This window comes from Limulus polyphemus, unplaced genomic scaffold (genome assembly GCF_000517525.1).
Source record: "Limulus polyphemus unplaced genomic scaffold, Limulus_polyphemus-2.1.2 Scaffold1796, whole genome shotgun sequence".
Taxonomy (NCBI): Eukaryota; Metazoa; Arthropoda; class Merostomata; order Xiphosura; family Limulidae; genus Limulus; species Limulus polyphemus.
Window position 1 is genome coordinate 81,559 of NW_013667406.1, and position 20,685 is coordinate 102,243.

General features: G+C 29.7%; 1 protein-coding gene across 2 annotated transcripts in view; it reads right to left on the reverse strand.

The window, feature by feature from the left end:
* Window positions 1-20,685, reverse strand: part of LOC106464967 (ubiquitin carboxyl-terminal hydrolase 5-like) — a 206,504-nt gene that overhangs the window by 54,381 nt on the left and 131,438 nt on the right. For both annotated transcript variants that reach the window (XM_022392775.1, XM_013925142.2), the window contains exons 12-14: window positions 18,767-18,920; window positions 17,873-17,930; window positions 12,514-12,636 (exon numbers count right to left, since the gene is read on the reverse strand). In XM_022392775.1, coding sequence (XP_022248483.1) covers window positions 12,514-12,636; window positions 17,873-17,930; window positions 18,767-18,920 — 335 coding nt within the window. The remainder of the gene's footprint in view (window positions 1-12,513; window positions 12,637-17,872; window positions 17,931-18,766; window positions 18,921-20,685) is intronic.

The window sequence follows — 20,685 nt, forward strand, 5'->3', positions numbered from 1 at the left end:
TATATATATACCACTCAGTGTATATATATATATATAAATACATTCCACCATGTCTGTGTGGGTGTTTAAGTATTACTGTTTTGTGTTTTTATTTTCTGTAATGCACTGTTCAAATGTTCAATACAGTAGCATTAATTGCTTGTACCTTGAGAAATACATTAGCTAAACATTAGGAGTTCATAGTTGAGTTATTGTACTTCTAATGATGATATTTAACTTATTTAACATTTTGGATAAAGGGAGCCAGGGAGAGAGATAAATGACAATTTGAATATATATTTTTCAAAAGTATTATAACAATAATTACTCAATGTTTTTTATTATTAATATCATCAAGTATAACTATGCAGTGAATGCTTCTACAGTTCAGAGTTGTAGTTGATCAAAAATAAAAATTTCAAACACAGGATATTGTGGGTAGCTCTCTCGCTGTGAGGTTGTTCGAATCGACAAATCTCCTAACCATTCTGTACTCGTTATAGTTTCCATACTATAACTTTTAATACACTTTATGTATCTTCACAAAATTTGGTAGACTTTTAGTAAACATTACAAGTCTTTCGTAAACAAAAATCAGATTTTTTTAATGAAGCATTTTTACTAAAAGAGTAGCCTGTAAATATATAGTATTTCTATATACCAGTCCAAGTGCTAAGTGATTTCGACATTAAGATTAAGAATACTTTTCTTTGTCTCAAAAATCTCAAATTTTATTTGCATAATCTGTAAAACCTCCTAAATACATTTCAAACATTTTTTTTCTGTAAAAGTTTATATTTTATCTGTTATTTTCTCTTCCTTAACTTTATACAAGGTTGGTCAATTTGACTGACCTCATAACCACACACACACAAATCGAAATTACTCTTTTTTCTTTCTAGAATGACTTCAAATTGTGCTTTGAAACTACATTTGTTTATCCTAAATAGCTTTACATTAATAACAGTATACATCTAATTTTACTCAAATTTTATTGTTTTATTACTTTCGAACCCTGTCTATTTACTATTTGCATCATTATAAGTTGTAAATCACTTGGTGAATGTGCAGCTCACATTATGCTATCAAATCACATTACACACAAGCTGCTTGCTTACATTTTAGTTACTTTTATAATAATAAATGAAGAATACACATGAAAAACAAGAACAAAGTACTTAGCTGGGTCTTGCTGTCGATTGTCAATGACACATTACCCTATTTTTTATACTAATGGTAGTACTGCACTAAATAATTTTTATTTAATTAAATAATGCACCAAAGAACACAGAATACTAACATGCAAAAAGGCAGACAATGTCTCATAACTCTCATAATTTTTCTGGCTTTCTAACTGTGCGACAAGAGCCATTAAAACTTCATCTAAACACATCGATGTGTGTCTGCTGTGGGAATCAAGCTTGAAATGAAAGTGAAATTGACAATTTTCTTTAAAAAAACAACATAATACAATACATAATTTGATAGATGAAAACCTTGGCTTTCTATTGGTTATGAATAATATGGTATTGAACATCAGAGTGACCTCTTGGCAATTTCTGAACGAGAAGATGTGGCAATTTGGCATGGCAAGAAAAGTCTGATTGTCTACTTCATGGCTCTGTAACCATATAAAACAGAAGGCTAAGAAAATTATGCTTTGCCTGAGCAATTAAAATATTATAATAAGTAGTTTACATTAAATTTCATAATTATTGAAAGGGTGGTAAATTAATTAGAGAAGAGGGAATGCCTCGAGAAAAAATGTCTCGTGTCACACTAGGGGAAATTCAGGATTTTTTTCCCAATACTGCCTTATAAAATTAAGAACTTAAAACTTGTATACTATTAAAATATGGATTAATAGCTACATTTTTATGCTATATTTATTGGCATACCATGAAAAGAAAGTAGATTAATTACATTTTGAATGTAACTCATTAAAACATTGTGACATGCAGAGAAAAAGGTGCCCATGGAGAGAGAGTTAAATAATACCATTACGTTCAGAATCTTCACAAAGGAAACACAACAGCAGAACACTATTTGAAAAAATATGATGTACCAAAAACAGAAAACCCATTATATAAAGAAGAAATCCTGACAAAAAGACATAATTACTTTAACTGAAAAATACAACCATGATTTTAACACAATTTTTATGACATATCTACCACTAGGTTTTTGTAAGCCAATTCATACAACTAGATGTTAGAAATGAACAACTTCTTTGTAGTGATACTTATTATATTATTGGTAAAGACTGCAGTGACCACTGGACTATATTTATCACTGCACTGAAGAAAATTTGTTTTGTTTTGAATTTCATGCAAAGCTACAGGAGAGCTATCTGTCCTAGCCCATCCCTAATTTAGCAGTGCTAGATCAGAGGGAAGGCTTCTAGTCAACACCACCCACTTTCACCTCTCTGGCTGCTCTTTTATCAACAAACTGTGGGACTGACTATCACATGTAATGCTCCCCCCCCTACAGTTAAAGGGGAGAACACATTCACCACGACTCACAGATTGCAAGTCAGTGATCTAACCTCCAAAACACACCAGGCCCACATTGAAGAAGGACAAACTAGTTTCATATCCCCAGCAGAAGATAAAAGACTTATAAAATGCCTTGAGGCCATTTTCTGACTGGACAACAGGGATGAAAGCTGAGATGAAAAACTCATTATATAAATGCATGTGCAAACAGTAAATATTTGTTGCTCTTAGTAAGATTACTGCATGCATATGATGTAAAAATGGCAAACACGAAATATCAGAGTTAGAAAACAGAATAGATGTGGTTTGTATCTTAAGAAAGATAAAAGAATGGGAAAAAGTACGGTCATCTTATTATAAGCCCTGTAATTCGCATACACCTGATGACACAAGTGAAATATAAACATCATTAAATCTTCAGCAAGAAAATGAAAGGTATGCTTATTATTTAATTTTTTTCTCTTTTTCTTTCTCTCAAATAGGTTTATTTGCATACTTTAAGGGATAATTTGTCTGGTATTACATATTACATCCTCTGTGATCCAAATCAGCACTATTTGACATTCATTCTCATCACAGCAAACATGAAATATATCAAGTTATTCATAATTTGTACAATTATTTTTATACAGTTTATAAGTGTAAATAACATTTAGTTTGGTAATATTACTGCTTAATAAAAAATGTTTTAGAAGAGCTAGACTAAAATTATGGCCTTTTTGAAGTTGCTGAACAAGGTTTGATTTCTATTTGACAAGGTAAAGATAGATTATGTGGCCTAGTGAGAAGCATTGTACAGTAGTATTTTCAAGGTTATAAATTTATAGAAATATTAAAAACAGTATTATTATATTTTTTACACATAATAAAGTCTTTTAAATGTTATTCTCATTTCATATAGTTTCATGCAAACTTTTCATCTCCTTTGTAAATTTATTTTGTGTAACAGCTTCTGCCATACAAATTTTTTACAAAAAAGGTATGCGTAAGTTTCTATTTGCACAATCAAATTATATACAATATTACAATGATGGACTGAAAACAAGTACAAGAAATATATACTGAAATGAGTTTCAGAAACTGTGGAAACACACAATAGAAATTTACAACTTCAGGGAAGAGCAGTACTATTCTCAGTTGAATCCCTTCCACTTATGAGCAAAAAAGAAGAAAAGCTTTAAGAGCTAGAAGGTAGAAGAATTGTTGACATAAAGCATTTCATTACAGAAATTAGGCTACTTAGTTTATTTTCCATGTTGCACATAACAAATAGTGGCTTACTATTTTATAAAAAATATTGGTTTGATTTAAAAATTTATTTCTTCTTCAAATGAGGTAAGTGTGGACAAACATTAAAATTAGTTATAAATCATTCCAATAGGAGACAACTGCCAGAAGTCAGAACCACATCAATGCTACAATAGTTTGGGATTTGCAGCAGCTGGAAATGGCTATTCACAGCAGGATGAAGTTTACTCTGTTCTTCAGATCCCCACAATGAAAAACTCCAATTTCACCAGATATAAAGGAATTATTAGGAGTGTAAATTACCTTATAATATAGATTACTAAGTTATCTAACCAAAATAGTGGTCTAAAAGGTTTTTTTTTTTGAGTGATTAGTTAAACGAGAATATAATCAGCACAAATTTTTTTTAAGACTATTAAAACTTAAAAATGCAATCAACTACAGTAATAATAATTATAAACATAAAACTTATAATAATAAGAAATATAAATAATTAGACATTTTTTTTAACAGTAGGAATATTGTTTATATTACAAGCTTTCACGTGCTAGTAAAGAAGAAGAAAAAAAAAGATTAGTTGAGAAAATAGGACAGGTTGATTTAAACAGAAATCATGTATAACCATGATTGTTGATGGTGGATGAGTTCCAGCAGTTATGGAGACTGTTATACCTCAAGCTATGGAATCTCAATGACAACTGGGCAAAGTGAGGAAATGCAGGAGAAGCAGTTAAAAAATATTGATTATGGACCTCAAGCACAGCATACAGACCTATCAGAAATGAGGTTTGATAAATAAAAAGTGGCTGTTAGACCAGATTCAAGTAGATATAAAAAACAAATTGAAAGAGAAAGAAAAACATTAGGACAACAAAATAATTGATATATGCTGATAAAGGAACCTCATTTTGTTGCTAGTGCAATGGGAAACTATTGAAATGTGCAAAAATGAAAAAAAAACAAAATATGTTTCAGTTTGCAAAACCCTTCACATATAATACTCACAATATTCTTGTAAATCACTAATATGCATTATAAAACATGATTTTTTATACTATTTAACACTTAATGTCCCAATACATTTTGTCTGATTATGTATCAGTAACAAATTTTTCTGTGTTTCAAAGTTTTTTTTTCCATGTCATATTTATTACCACTCAATTCTGTACACGAATATTGCATATACATGTCCTATATATTGACCTATATATGTAACTATCACTATACATTTTCTTTATTGACAAGAAATCCCAGTTCATTATGTCAGTATGTAAATATTAAATACTTTATATTTTTGTACAGGTATACACAGTATTTACTCTCATATTTACTCAGTACACAAACTTATACATCTTGTTTTGGGATTACTAACACAGGTTTTGCAGACTTAGAAATTTCATTTATATACAAGAGTATACGTACTGCTTATATCTCAGATGTATGTATAATTGTATACAGTGTGTAAACAACATTTTTGAGTCAAATATTAGTAAATTATGTAAATTCTTAAATACATATATAACAAGTTTTCACCATAAACAATGTGTTATGTGCAGTATGTAAATAGTACTTATATTTACAACAATCTTATACAAGATGACATATAGAATAACTGGATTTTCTCCAAGTCTTCTGAACTTGAAACAAAAGACATGGATAATTATATTTTCATGGAATGATTGTTTCTTAACAAATATAATTTGTGATGTGCAGAAAATTCTATAAGAAATTGACAAATGCTTTGTTTGCAGACAAGACTAGTTGGAGCTGCATAGAAATAAAAGTTGAAACATTTTTTCAATTTTCTTTGCAAATTACACCAAATTAATTTTCAAATAGAATTAGAACTATTATTTTCATTTAAATATTGAAACTTAATATATACTAGACACAATTCTACATATGCACATTTATGCTACAATTTGAATGTCTATTTTGCAAAAATAAGGAGCCAGTTTGTGCAAACTGTGCTTACATTTATATTATATTATATGAAAGTATGATGTTACAGCGTACATATTTTAGCATACATAATATATCTGACAAAACTGAAATTATGTCTGATAAAAAATGTCTTATGAAGAAATGTTTTTTATTTGCAGCCATACGTTTGGGACAGGGCAATGTAATCAAGAAATAAATGAAAATATTTCCATGATAAATTTTTTAAAATAGCACCAGAGGAACTGAAAACTGAGTACATCAAATAAATACAGCAATGAACAAACTTTTACTGTGAAATATAACTATCAAGCTATTGGAACATGCTATGATGCTGATGATGGAAACACACAATATAACATTGAAGGTAAAATATCTTCAAGTGGTTTGATGGTTAATACGAAGTAGGACAAAGTTCACACAGCTAGTCAGTTTCATTGAACTCTATTATTACATGTGGTCAATTTATACTGAAGAGAGGAAAAGGCTGATATAAAGTTCTTTTCATGTTGTGCTATCTGACACATCTTATTTAAATTATAAGACAATAAAAATATGTAACTCAAATATACAAAATAAGGAGCAAGATAAAAAACATTTACTGAAAAAGTATTTAAATGAAATTCTACAGAGTGGGTTTTCGTTTTCCAATTATTGCTGTATTTACTAAACATTTGAAATATGCGAGAAATAAAAATTTTACTTTTCTAATAAATTCAATTAAATTTTTTTTTAAATCAACACCTCCATTTAACTCAAAATATATGTTAACCCTCTTTACCACAGGCATCGTTTACTGTGTATGAAATGAGGTTTTTATTGAATTACATATAAAATTTAAACTACTTTAAAATAATTAGTATAGCATAAAATTGTAGCTAATAATCCATATTTTAATAGTATACAAGTTTTAAGTTCTTAATTTTATAAAGCAATATTTGAAAAAATCTTGAATTTCCCCTTGTGTGATACCAGACATTTTTTTTCTAGGCATTCCCTCTTCTCTAATTTATTTACAACCCATCCAATAAGTATGAAATTTAACATAAGTTACTCATTATAATGCTGTCATTAGTCAGGCAAAGCATAATTTTCATAGCCTTCAATCTTGTTTAATTACAGAGCCATCAAATAGAAAATCAGATCCTTTTTGTCACATCCTCTCTTTCAGGATTCGTCAATAGTTCTCTCTCACATTTAAAACTATATTATTTATATCAATACAAAGCCAAAGTATTAGTTTATCAAATTATATATTATATTACATTGTTTTCTATACAAAGAACTGTCTATTTCACTACCTATTCAAGCTTCATTCTCCCCAGGAAACACATCTACTGGCTTGGACGAATTTGTAACGGCTCTTGTCACATAATTAGAAAGCCAGAAAAATTGTGATAGTTATGGGAGATTGTCTGCTTTTTGCACATTATTATTCTGTGTTCTTTGGTACATTATTTCATTAAATAAAAATTATTTAGTGCACTACTACCATTAGTATCAGAAAAGTAGGCTTGAGTGTCATCAATAGTCGACATAAAAAAAAAGCCTAAGTAAGTACTTTATTACTTGTTTTTTATGTGTATTCTTTGTTTATTTATTATTATAAAAGTAATTAAAATGTAAAAATAGGAAATTCTTTAGGTTAGTTCAGGTTAGATTAGGTAAAACAAATAATAATAATGATATAATAAAATTTTTTCCTTGAGGTATGCTCATGCGTAATGTAATTTGATAGCATAATGTGAAGTGCATGTTTGGCAAGTGATTTACAATATATAATGGTGTAAACAGTAATTAGACAAGGTTCAAAGGCAATAAAACAATAAAATATAAGTACAATTAAATGTATACCATTATGAGTGTAAAGCTATTTAGGATAAATAAATGTAGTTTTATATTAGAATTTGAAGTCATACTAGAAAGAAAAAGGAAAAAAGAGATTTAGATTTATTTAAATTTTTTTCTGGTGTTTATGAGGTCAGGTCAAACTGACCAGCCTTATATAAAGTTAGGGTAGAGAAATGTATTCAGGAGGTTTTAGAGATTATGTAAATGAAATTTGAGATTTTTAAGATGAAAAAAAGTATCTTATATCTTAATATGAAAATCACTTTGCACTCAGACTAGTAAAAAAAAATAGACTTGATAGATTCATGGACAAATCTTAAGTAAAGATAATTTGTCAAAAAATCTGGTTTTTGTTTATAGAAGACTTGTAATGTTTACTGAAAGTCTGCCAAATTTTGTGAAGATACAAATTATATTAAAAGTTAGTAGTATCAAAACTATAACAATTACAAAGTGGTCATGTGATTGGTCAATTCAACCAAGCCCATGTTGAGAGAGTTAATTGATTATCTACACATCACAACTTTTAGGTTTATACCAATCTCATCATTAACCAATGAGTAAAATGAGAACTTAACATTAAAATAATAATTAGTGAGGGTTAGATTATAGAACATATTTAATATCAATCATGATTCCTTCTTTTCACAAGTATAAGAAACACAGCAATAATTCACTCCTGTAATGCCCCTCATTCCCCAAAAAAACACCACCAACAACCTCCATGTCTACATCATGGGAGATGGGGAACATGACAAGTAGAGGATTGCTGGATTTGAATTAAATATGGTAGTAAGAGTTTATCTCACCGGGCCACTATGATAACCATGAAGGCCATCCTAGGTTACGTTGAAGATGTTAAAAGAAGTTGTGAAGCCCCCTACTGCCTTGTGGATCAGGTTTTTAATAAAAGGCTAAAGGATTAAACCTTAAATAAATCCAAAGGAAAGCAATAGCAAACCACTTTTGTATCTGCCATGAATATCATGACCCAATAGTTCTTAAATGACAGATACAACAGTGTGAAGAATGGTTCCAATAGTAAAATCATCTCGCTTGGCAGGGGCCACCATATGAGACAGGTGACATCAAACTGTTAACAAGCTACTGCCCACATTGGAAACAAAATTAAAATTAGCAATGTGGAATGTAAGAATACTATTTCAAAAACGAAAACTAGACAATATTAAACAAGAAATGCAAAGGTTAATAATATACTGAGAGTAAGTGAAGTGAAGTGGACTGACACAGAATTAACAACAAATAAACATACAATCATATTCTCAGGGGGAGATAAGCATGAGAAGGGAGTTGGTGCAAACTTCGATTAAGAGCAAAATGCTGTGAAACTGGGCCACCTCCAACAGAATTTTACTTGTGAAATTAAATAGCATGTCACTCAATATCAAAGAAGTTTATACACCAACAACTGGTTGACCAGAAGATCTTGAAAGGTTTTATTCCACTTAGAACAAGCTCAACTTCATTGCTAATCTTAAGACATTGTAATTATAATAGAAGACTTTAAAACAAAAATTAGAAATGGTTGGGTGTATGATTCTGTAGGATCATACAGATCAGAAACCAGAAATATAAAAGGGGAAAAATCTGATAGAATGGGCAAAAACTCAGAGATGATTATTGGAAATACACAGTTCCAGCAATATAAAAAACCCAACAAAAACACTGATTAGACATGGATCTATTACAATCTGATATAATGCTAAAAGAAAAATTCAAAATAGTAGTTCAAAAACTTACAATGCTTTGTCAAATATAGAACAAAGAGAATTTCAATGAGAACAGCTGAAAGTTTCAATCAATCAGTAAGCAGAAGAAACCATCGTCCAAAAAAAAAGAGAAAAGGTAGATATAAGTGGATGACAAATGAAATACATTTATCTGATGGAAAAAAGAAGACAAGCAAAGGCAAATAACGAAAAATTTAATAAACTTAACAAGGAGATAGGGTCTAATAATAATAATATATATATATACTAAGGACATTAACTGAAAGAGCAGATGATGTATAATAAGATTTATACATGTGTCCTAATGATTACACTAAGGTATCTGGCAGGACAATAACAAAGGATTTTGAAAAAAAATTGAAGGAGCTGAAATATGTGAATAGAACTGACTAAGAAGAAAAGTCAGGAACAAGTATTGATATAACCCAACCCAACTTCATCAAGAAAATAAGAAAAAGACAAACTGATTTCATAGGTCATGTGATGAGGAGAGAAAAGGAGGAGCACATAGTAACAACCAACAAGATAGAAGGAAAAAGAAGCAAAGTAAAACAAAACAAAAATAAAATAAAGATGCTTGATGGACTCACAAAATGATTAGGAACCATGAATAACAACACAGAATTGTTGAAAAACACCAGTGACAAAGAAAAAGGGAAAGTTATGATCATCAATGCTTGCATGACACTGGAGAAAAAGAACAATGTTGACATTTTTTCTTTATTTTTGTATTTAGATGTTTCTTCCATCAATAGGACAAAATTACTTCTTTTTAATAAAGGTAACACAGTATATACTTGTACCTGTTGCAGGGATATAATATGTGAATTGATACTAGCAATGGATTTATAATCAAGAAAACAAAAATTAATCATGAATATGAAGATGATTGACAAGACAAAAAACATTTTTATTTACAACAGGATCTTCAGACCTTGAACTCTGCATTAAAGAAAGATTACTTAATCATAGCAAAAGACTGCCTGTCTCTTAATGACTTACAAACATCCTTAGATCATAAGTCATTTCAAATAGCTTCACTTAACACTCAGTCATTTGCTAATAGTTAGACTTATAATTTAAAGTCTCAGGCATCTTGTAATTTTTGCTACTTATTCTATTTCTTTCTCCTACTTATCCCTTTGCTGAATATTTTAAGTAAATTAGCTATTGAAGTTACTATAGCATTATTTAATAAATATGATTATATTATTTCCAGATTTCGATGGAACAAGTGTATACTAAGATGTTAGAAGCTTCAGTAAATAAAAATGTGTCTTGTCAAACATCACCATCATCTCCAAGTGACAGAAAAAGTTTGAGTTAATCTATCAATTTAAATTATTTCTGAGACTTTGGGAAATTGTGTTGCACTCTTGGTTTCAATCAGAGCCAAAGCTCTGAGCTACTTGTACCACCCACCATGAAAAGTAATTTTTTAGCATTCCATTCATGCTAAAAGCTGCTCAGGAATAACATATGGTAAATGAAAATTTTTTCTTTAACTTACATTACATTTTGAAATGTCAATGATAGTGTGATTAATTCATAACAAGTTAGTGTAGAATATCCTGCTTGCAAAATAAAATTTGGCATCAATATTATTCATGCCTGTTCTCCTGTCATTTCAAAAGTGAATGTTGAGCCTTTGCCTGTATGTGCATCTTTTCATACGAGAGACAGACAGATGCTTGGACAGACACCATGGTTCGCAATATATATATATATAAAATACCATAAAAAAATATTATTGATATCATCTATTATTTTCCTCACTCACAATGAAAATACTTAACCAAATTGCATGAAATTTCATACAAACTTTCTAAACAGTGTATAATTTCTGTGAAAAAATTAATAACATTTTATATAGTGTCTGTATCATTTTCTTAGGTCATAAGATATAAATTTTGTTAAACATCATTTTGAAAAACAATTAAATACTTCCTTTACTCTTAGACTTTATTCCTTTATATTACTGACAAGAAAGATTTATTTTATATATATATCTAACTTGTTTTAACTTGCATAATATTCATCAATATATTTATTTTGACACTTTATTTTGCCAATTGAAGTAGTCAATTTCCCACTGTGAATCATACAAGCACAGTATGGTTAAATAATAACCTCACCTTTCAATATTGCAACACCATCACCTTTATTGGGAATGATAATGACATATTTTACCAACAATATTGTTGGTTAAGATCAAATTTTATCTAGTACTTAGTTTATTATCAATAAATAAGAAATTAATGTAGTTGTATGTTTTGTTTGAATGGAATATGCTTAATGATATATCCAATAATGTAGTATTTGCATCATTTGAGTTTGTTGCTGCAATCCTTGGATTATCATACTTATCGATCCTCAGTATCCTTACTTGTTGTCTTGTCATAGAAGAATATTCCTGTAGACTTTCAAAACAAACATAATATAATACAAAAACATTACCAGGAATGAAAATAATGGCATCAGCAACTATAAAAAAATGCCAAGCGTCTAATTAATCAAGACAAAATTGTCTTGATGTTGCTTTACTACCCTTCACCACATCCATTTCACCATTTTCAAAAGTGTAACTAATATTCAGACACCACTATTTGAATTTAGATTGTATAGCATCTCCCCCTTTGTATCAATTACTGTTTTTAAGCCATATCTCTTTTCAAAGCTTAAAAGCAATCAAAGTTTCCAATACCTCTCTGGTCAGTGCAATGTGATTTCAACTAATATATTCACAGTTTGGCAAACAGAAACTAAAGAAACATAAATAAATGTCAAGCTAATCAATGTTGGAATTTTAATTTATGAAAATAAACCAGATAAGAATTTTATATAACTAAAATTTCAGTTCTGCAATACTTTGAGTAAAAAAAAAAAAAAGTTAAAATAGAATAAGAATTACATTTTTATTTAAGTTTGAACATTAATTTGTGATTGTATACACAAAGTGACCTGAGGTCCCTCTGATCAGGAAAAAGTTAAATGCTGTATTCAAATTCGATGACAAAACCTTGTCGAAACGTTGTACATTTGCTGTCATGTTAAACTTATATTAAAGTTTTTCTTCATTACCCATTTAAGCCGTCTCCAGCCATTATAAATGCTGTATTGTTTAATGCATGTTTTGAGAATTTGATCAAAACAAATCCTGTACATTAAATCCCATCATTTTAAGAAATTATATAATACTAGTATTTACTACTATATATATATATATATATATAACAACCACTTACTTCAGAGCTGTGGATTTTGCATTTATGGCTGTGCTAAAAAAATCTTCAAGAGTTTCAGGAGCAGCAAAGTTTTCCAAGCATACTGATAGTGGAATTTTTGGCCTAATAACTGCATTAGGATCACTGTAAGAAGGAAAATAAACCTTTAATAAGGAGTTTATTTTGGAAATCATAACAACCTCACATGAAGTTTTGATCTTATCAAAATTGTTTATGTTATGCTCAAAATAAATCATGAAAGTCACTAATATACAAATTTTATTTATTGGAACTAAAATATACAAAAGCATTCTATATTAAATACTACCATAATGTAATGTGAAAAAATTAAGCATTTCTTCTCCCAACCCTTGCAGTATATAACCAGAAACCTCATAGTTTTCTATTAACAATAACTTTGGTAAAATATTTAAGATTTATTCATTGTTATAAAGGAAGCAAGGTGATTAAAATGTTTGAGAAGATAAAGGATTTGCCCAAAAAAAAGAAAGAATCTATCTTAGAAAGGATGTTAGTTGATAACAGAAAAGCAACTGTATTGAGACAGTTTAATCAGCTAACAATACTGGATTGATTAATAAGAAATTATAAGAGAACTAGTCCCATCTCAAATGAAACACAAGTTGATGGGAGATATCCAATGTACTGCACTTTTCGTAAATGCTATATAATATCTTAGTAATAATTGATAGCTGAACAACAAGACTTGTTAATTTCTCTTTTGACATTAAAGAGTACAAATGTATAGATAAATAAAATCCACAACATTTGTCACCTGAATATCATTTAAGCAACATTCACTATCATTGTTCTAGATGAGCTAATGAAAGTTTGATTATATTACTATCATTATATTTTACTATCCCATACCTAGTATAGAATATACCTTTCCTCATATAATATTTATAAATTTACATCCGCATGTTGCACGCAGTAAGCATCTTCTTTGTAAACCAGATGAATTAGTAGACATGCACTGATCCTCCTGTAAATATTACACACTACTATGTCTATTCCACAAAAGCTAGTACATGCTCAGCTCCATATCTACTCCATGGAGTGGGGGTTAGCTCATTTTAGATAATCTAAGGGTTGCAGAATACTGCACTAAAACCCTGATTGTAACGCTATAATAGAAATAATACAGTATGACTTCTTTCTGGTTATTTGACTGATGCCTTCTATATGCAGGGCCATAGAAACTGGTGTGACCATACCCATAACACATTTTTACCTTTACTTTACTGGGCATGTTTACATAAATGTGTTATTGGTAACTTGTCATTAAAGATAGTGCTTCAATTTTGCCAGATAAACAGCACAACATACACACACACACCAACCAAGCCATGAGTAAAGGAAATGCTTTCACTGTCATCGTTGCCTATAATAATGATTTTAAATATTTTTAAAGAACTCACAATTTTTAGTACACAGCCTAGAAGTGCCATTTTTGATCAATGAATCAAAATATTAGAAGCAAACCAGTCTAAGACAACAAATAAATGCAAAATAAACAAATTAAAAACAGAAGAAAAAAAAGGCTATAAAATCAGTCAAAATAAGAAAAATGCTCCTTGAGCATTTCATGATGTTACAGCTGCAACAAATATCTAAATAAAAAATTTTTTAAGAAATACTAAAACCAAATTTTGATATTTGAATATTTGGATTTTAATATATTTTTAAGGAAAATATTATAAATTAACAATTATACAAAGAAATAAGACCACTTGTTCACATGCTAGTATGTTTTCTGTATTACAAAAATACACAAAACAAATTGTCCAATGAGACCTATCATATTAAATATTGGATGCTATAATTATAAAGTATCAAAATTTTTGAGTAATGTTTTAAAGGAATTTATATGTAATGAGTATATTTGGATAGACAGTTCTGAGTTTGTTAATAACATCAGAGTTATGTTTGACCATGATTTAATATTTACTAATTTTGATGTAGAATCTATATTTACTAATATATCACTGAATCAAGTGTAAACTTGATTTACAATAATGAAGGTAACTTTGACAGTATACCCAAAGAAACATTTCAAACATTTTGTGAAACAGTAACAAAACAGTCACATTTTTTTGTTGAATGGAAAAGTATACAAACAAAGAGATGGAATTCGTATGGGACCTAGTTTGGCCCCTATGTTAGAAAATATGTTATCAAGAAAAGATCTGGTCACAAGAATGTCCTGAAGGATTCAAAACAATAGTGTATAAAAGATATCTGGATGATACATTTATTGTATTTAAGAATGAAGAACAGGTGGTCAAGTTTCTTGATTACCTAAATAACCAATATGAAGAAATACACATATTCAATAGGGCAAGTTCATCTCCTATAGTTGCATGAACAGACTACTACAACATGATCGCACACAAATATCTTGATTTGGATATCACTGCCAAATCTAGCTGACTTACTGATATTTAAATTACTACAGTATAACTTCTTTAAATCCTATATGTATGGGTGAGTTCACTGGACCAAGCCAGTACTAGAGGATCAATGTTTACTATAAATTCTATAATTCTGAATTTACTAAATGTATCTTCCCAAAATTTGGTAAGCTTTCAGCAAACATTGCAAGAATATTGTACACAAAAAATAAGAATTTTGAATAAAGTATTTCTACTCAAAAGATTACTCTCTGAATTTAGTCAGACTGACTCAGGTTCTAATAATCTGAGTGCAAGGTGATTTTCATGTTAAGAATAAAAATGTTTTTTTTTCTCATCTGCGAGTTTCATATTTCATTTACATAACCTCTAGAACATCCTAAATGAATATGAAATTTTTTCAGTAAAACTTTATATTTTATTTGTTTGTTTAGTTTTTGTAGCAAAGCCACAATGGGATATCTGCTGTGTCTACCAAGGGGATTCGAACCCTTTATTTTAGTATCGCAAGTCCATAGACTTACTGCTGTCCCACTGGGGGACTTACATATCATGTCATTTTCTTTATCCTAACACTATATGGGCTCTGTCCATTTGACTGGCTTTATAACCACCTCAAAAAAATATGAAACAAATCTAAATTACCCTGTTTTTTTTTTTCTAGAATGGTTGCAGATAGTAAGAGAAAATTACAATTATTTATCCTAAACAGCATTAGGCTCATTCATAAAACTTACATCTGTATCAGTCATATCTATACTATAAGTTTATAATTTGTAATAAAACTCAAAAGTCAAATAGCGTCAGAAAGAATCTTTAAATGGGCAATTCAGAGTGAACAAGTGTCACATGATATATACAAGTGAAGACTGAGAATTTATCTAAATAGTTCCTTTTGAAATTAAGAAATTAAAAATATGATTTATTAACTACATTTTTATGTCAAATTTACTGACATAAATTGGTAATAATGTTGTTTATTTAAATTTTGAATGTAATTTTGTAAAACATTGTGACATGCACTTTGATCACCACCGATACACACACAGTTATGCAATCAGCCAAAGGCTGGGATGTTATTGACTGTTTAATAGTAGTGACTGTTGAGTTAGGGTTTCTATGTTCCACATAGATATTTCAAAGACTAGGAAGCAAATGTAGAAAATAAATATATTAACAAAGTTATTATTATTATTTTTAAGCAAATAGGGCAAAGTTTTTATTTTATTTTCATACTTTTATAAGTAGTCCTGAAATACTTATCCTTCTAGACATAAGTATATTTGTTCATTCCCATCCTTAATCAATGTCTTTTTCTGTTTGGGTTTATTTTATTTTCACATTCTGTCATATTTTCTTGTATTCTTTTCAAAGTCTCTTCAATTTGAGTCTGTCTACACCCATTTCTTCAGCACCTTTTCTACAGCTTTTCCCTTGACTAACAGCTTCAAGGCATGAACAATTTTTTTCTAGAGTTAAGACTAGATTTTTTCAAAGTTATCATCACACTTCAGTACACACACAGTGCAGTTATTGACCTTTGTGCACTTTTTGAAGTTTGCAAATAGAAAAGAAAAAAAGAACAAAGATGCTTTGTTTGTGAAAGCTAATTTTATTGGATAATCATTTTAAAATGGCAATCAAGTGTTATCTTATATTATCTAACTTATGTCTCCATCATTGAACTGTCATGCACCACAAATACTGAACCCCCTTATGAGTTTATTGTTAGGCTATAATATTGACAAAACACAGATATATTTTGCCTGACTAGTGTTAAGGTCATTAAAGGCTTGTAAACTGTGAACAACCAACAGCTTCTGAAAAATCTGAAGATCATATAGAATCTTGTTCTTGAAATAGTAATTTATATTCATAATTAATTAGTAACACAGTATAAAAACTTATTAGTATTTAAGTATAACAATAACAATAATCTATAACAATAAATGGGAGTGTCTGTGGGTCTGTGTGTGACTGCCATAGCTCCAAGAAAAAAGAACCTAGAAACCTGACATTTTGCATACATACTAAGTAAACCCTGAGGGTGTGCACCTGGTTATTATTACTTATTCACATGCATGCACGTCTTTTCATGAGGCAAGCTAGCAAAAACCACATAGAAAATAAATGTGACTATCACAGTTCCAAGAGGAAAGAACCTAGAAACCTGAAATTTTGCATCTATGCTAAGTGGACCTTGAGGGTATGCACCTGGGTATTATTACTTATTTCATCCATGTGCATGTGCGCATGCATCTTTTTAATGAGGTAAGCTAACGAAAAACACATAGAAAAGAAGTGGTTCTTTATATTACAAATAGTATTAGTATTTAAATATAACAATAATAAATAATAAAAAATAATCAGTAGTTCATATCTAGGTATAACAATAAATAAAACATTAGTTATAATTAATAATTAAATTTAGGTCATCATATAGACTACTAATTGTGATAATTATATTTATCAATCTTACACAACCTTACTATTAAGTATGTGCCAAATTCTTTAAACTTTAGTGACCCATGGCTACCTGCTTATGGATATTTTCGTTGTATACTTCTAGTTTGAATTTGAGTGCATGTGGTTGTCTAACAGAAATGTTTTGATTTAATTACAAAAAGTTTAGTGGCCATATATGAAAAACAATCAAGGGGATAAAAAACTGCCAGGTATGAAAAGTGAGAAATGACCATTAGTGGAGGTTAGACTGTACCACATTTCTCACATTATAAATTTAGGATTGCCCAGTAGGGATAAATTGTACATACTACAATGTTAATTTCTATCTATTTTATTCATTACACTATCTAAATTATCTAACTTATATAACATCTGTTAGACTATATGAAGGAAAAGAAAGACATATTATATTTGTTATTTTATAATTGCCATTTACAACCCATTTTCATCAGACATTTATATTATATCAAAAAACGTACATTTTTTCTCCTCTAGCTTCTATTACAGCTTTCTTAGCTTCAAATGCAGCAACTTCATCTGTTGAATGTTAAAAAAAATATATATAATATTTGTAACACAAATATTTAACCACTGAGCCATGTTAGTGTAATTTTCTGGTTTTTTCATTTATTACACTTATTTACAAGAGACAAATCTATGGCTGCCAATGTATTTTATTTCAGAAAATAGTTACTGACTATTGTTCTTGTGCATAATAACTCCACTCTTCATTAATGTTTTAGAAGAGCATAATGTTTCATAGACACCAATATATTTGCATCATTTAAACTAATTATCAAGCAGATATAGCCAAAAACACATCACAATGTCCATTATTTTCTAAAAGCCAATGGATCAAAAGTGAATACTAGAAAATAAGTAGGAATGCCTTTATTTAATACATTTGAGTTTCAAAAGGACTTATCAGAACACTTAAATGGCCATTTTTCTTCAAACATTGTGATATTTTGTGCAGTAATAATAAAAAACTGTGTCAGGAAATTTAATTATCAAAATAAATAAATAAAGTTATGTTTACAAACTTATGTAAAATACAAAATGACAAACATACTTCACAATATAATAAAATTTACTATACACAGCAAATACACATCTGCAAAACCTGCAAAAAACACTACTGAAATGCTGCTAAAGAGCAAATCTTCATTTTTACCAATAGGCAAACATTCTAGAACACCAGTAGGTATAACAAAATGAAGATATTAAATAAAGGTTTTAGAGAAGAATAAAAAAAAAGGATGCAACTAATGGAAATCTGTCGACATTTTTGAATTAAAAATATACAACGTAAGATTCTAAAAAGATTTATCAATTCATACATTTCAATAATGTTCAATGAAAAAAAAACAAACCTTTATTTACAGCAAGGTCTAGAGGGATAGGAAGTGAAAGGAGATAGTCTATTCTTTTTGTATATTTAACTTTTCCTGATTTAACACACTGCAGACGCTCTTCAATTTCAAACTTAAAACACTCTGCTGGATTCTCTCTACCTCGGCTGTGTCTCTAAAAACAAGAAACACAAAATTATTTTGAAAAAATTCAGGTAAGACCTTCAAACTAATCAAAGAATGCATTTATCTCTCAGGCTGAAACAGTAAAAAATAAAGTTATTTTTTTTCTTAATAGTTACTAAAAAATGTGTAAGTGTAATATGATTTATGAACTTAAGTCAAACAAGTGCGATTTTGGATCAAACACAAAGATCTGATATAGCTGAATGTTACCTTACTATGCCTTACAAAAAAGAAGATATTATAGAATATTTTAGTGTATTGCATGAAACTGGATGAATACTTACAGCTGCAAAGCTATAATTACTGCATCAGTTTGGAGATCATATACACAACTTACCAATAAGTAAAACTGTCCAAAAATAAAAATACAATCTTCATGACACAATGTGCAAGTGATCCTGACATATAAATACAGCTTAACTCTGTAAAGACTGCAGAATGCAACTAGCCATGCCACAAACAAGAGAGTACTATGAATTAACTGTATTTTCATGAAGTTACTTAGTGGAATGATGGGGAAGGTAGTCAAAGTCAGCAACAAATCAACACACCATTTTCAGTACAACTGTCTACAGTGAAGATGGTGATAATGTAGTTCTAATCAAGTCAGAAAACAATTTCTGTACAGTTTTAGTGCCCAAAAACCAATAGAATAGAATAGACTTGTCATTCCATGAAAAGTGTGAAGAAAGCCCCATGTTAAACAGATGATTATACTATAAAATAGGTACAACTGTGCCACAGTAACACCAGACCTTATCTTCATAGTATATGCTACAATGGCAAAGTAGTTAGACAGAAGCCATTCCTCACTTCAGGCAATATCTTATGTCAACATCAATGATGCTACCACATCCTCCTGCTTTTTAAGACACCACAAGTTTTCTGATGAATCCAGGTTTGTACAATTTTCTGACACTGGATGGCCATAACGAAATATGGAGTTAGTTCTATTATAAAATGGGAGTGTCAATTGGGTAGCTGAGCAGTCACAGCTAGTGGTATGTGAAAGGAAAGTCACTGTTGATGAAACATAACAATTCTCAAGAAAGGCATTCTACCTGCCTCTGTCAATGATCAGCTTAGAAAACATGGCAGTTCATGCAAGAAGGGGCTGTTGCTCATTTAGCTCAAACCACACAATGATGGCTTGAAGGTCAGGATAATAATATCTTCTCATGGTGGCCCGGCCAATCACTGGATATAATCCCTATTGAGAACATGCAACCATCGTTGGTCATCCCATGTGACACTGTCCCAAACAACCAGTTTCTAAGGTCATCTTTATTCAAGTTCTATGACAGGAGTAGGGTACTATTCCACAAGCCCAGATTTCATGTAATGTAAAAACATGTGCAACCATGTTTCTGTTTTAAATATTGAAAAGGACAGATCCACTAACTACTAATGTTAATCTTTTACCACTTGTACCATGTTTGTTTAATAAAGTTGCATTATTTGTAGAATGGGTGTGTATTTACTTAATTTAAAGGTGTATATATTAAAATCTTTATATAATTAAATAAGATATAAAGCTTTATCATTCACCATATAACTAAATAAGTATCTTTTTATTTTTAATTAGAATCTGAGTTTTGCTTAATTAATGACAGAATGACACTAAGGTATATATTCAAGATGGATAACAGTACAAAACATTTAACCAATCAAATTCAAATCTTTTATAGGGAGTCTGGTGCGAAGATTATGCCTATTTGGACAAGTCAGTTTGCTTTAAGTATTATGTCGTGAAG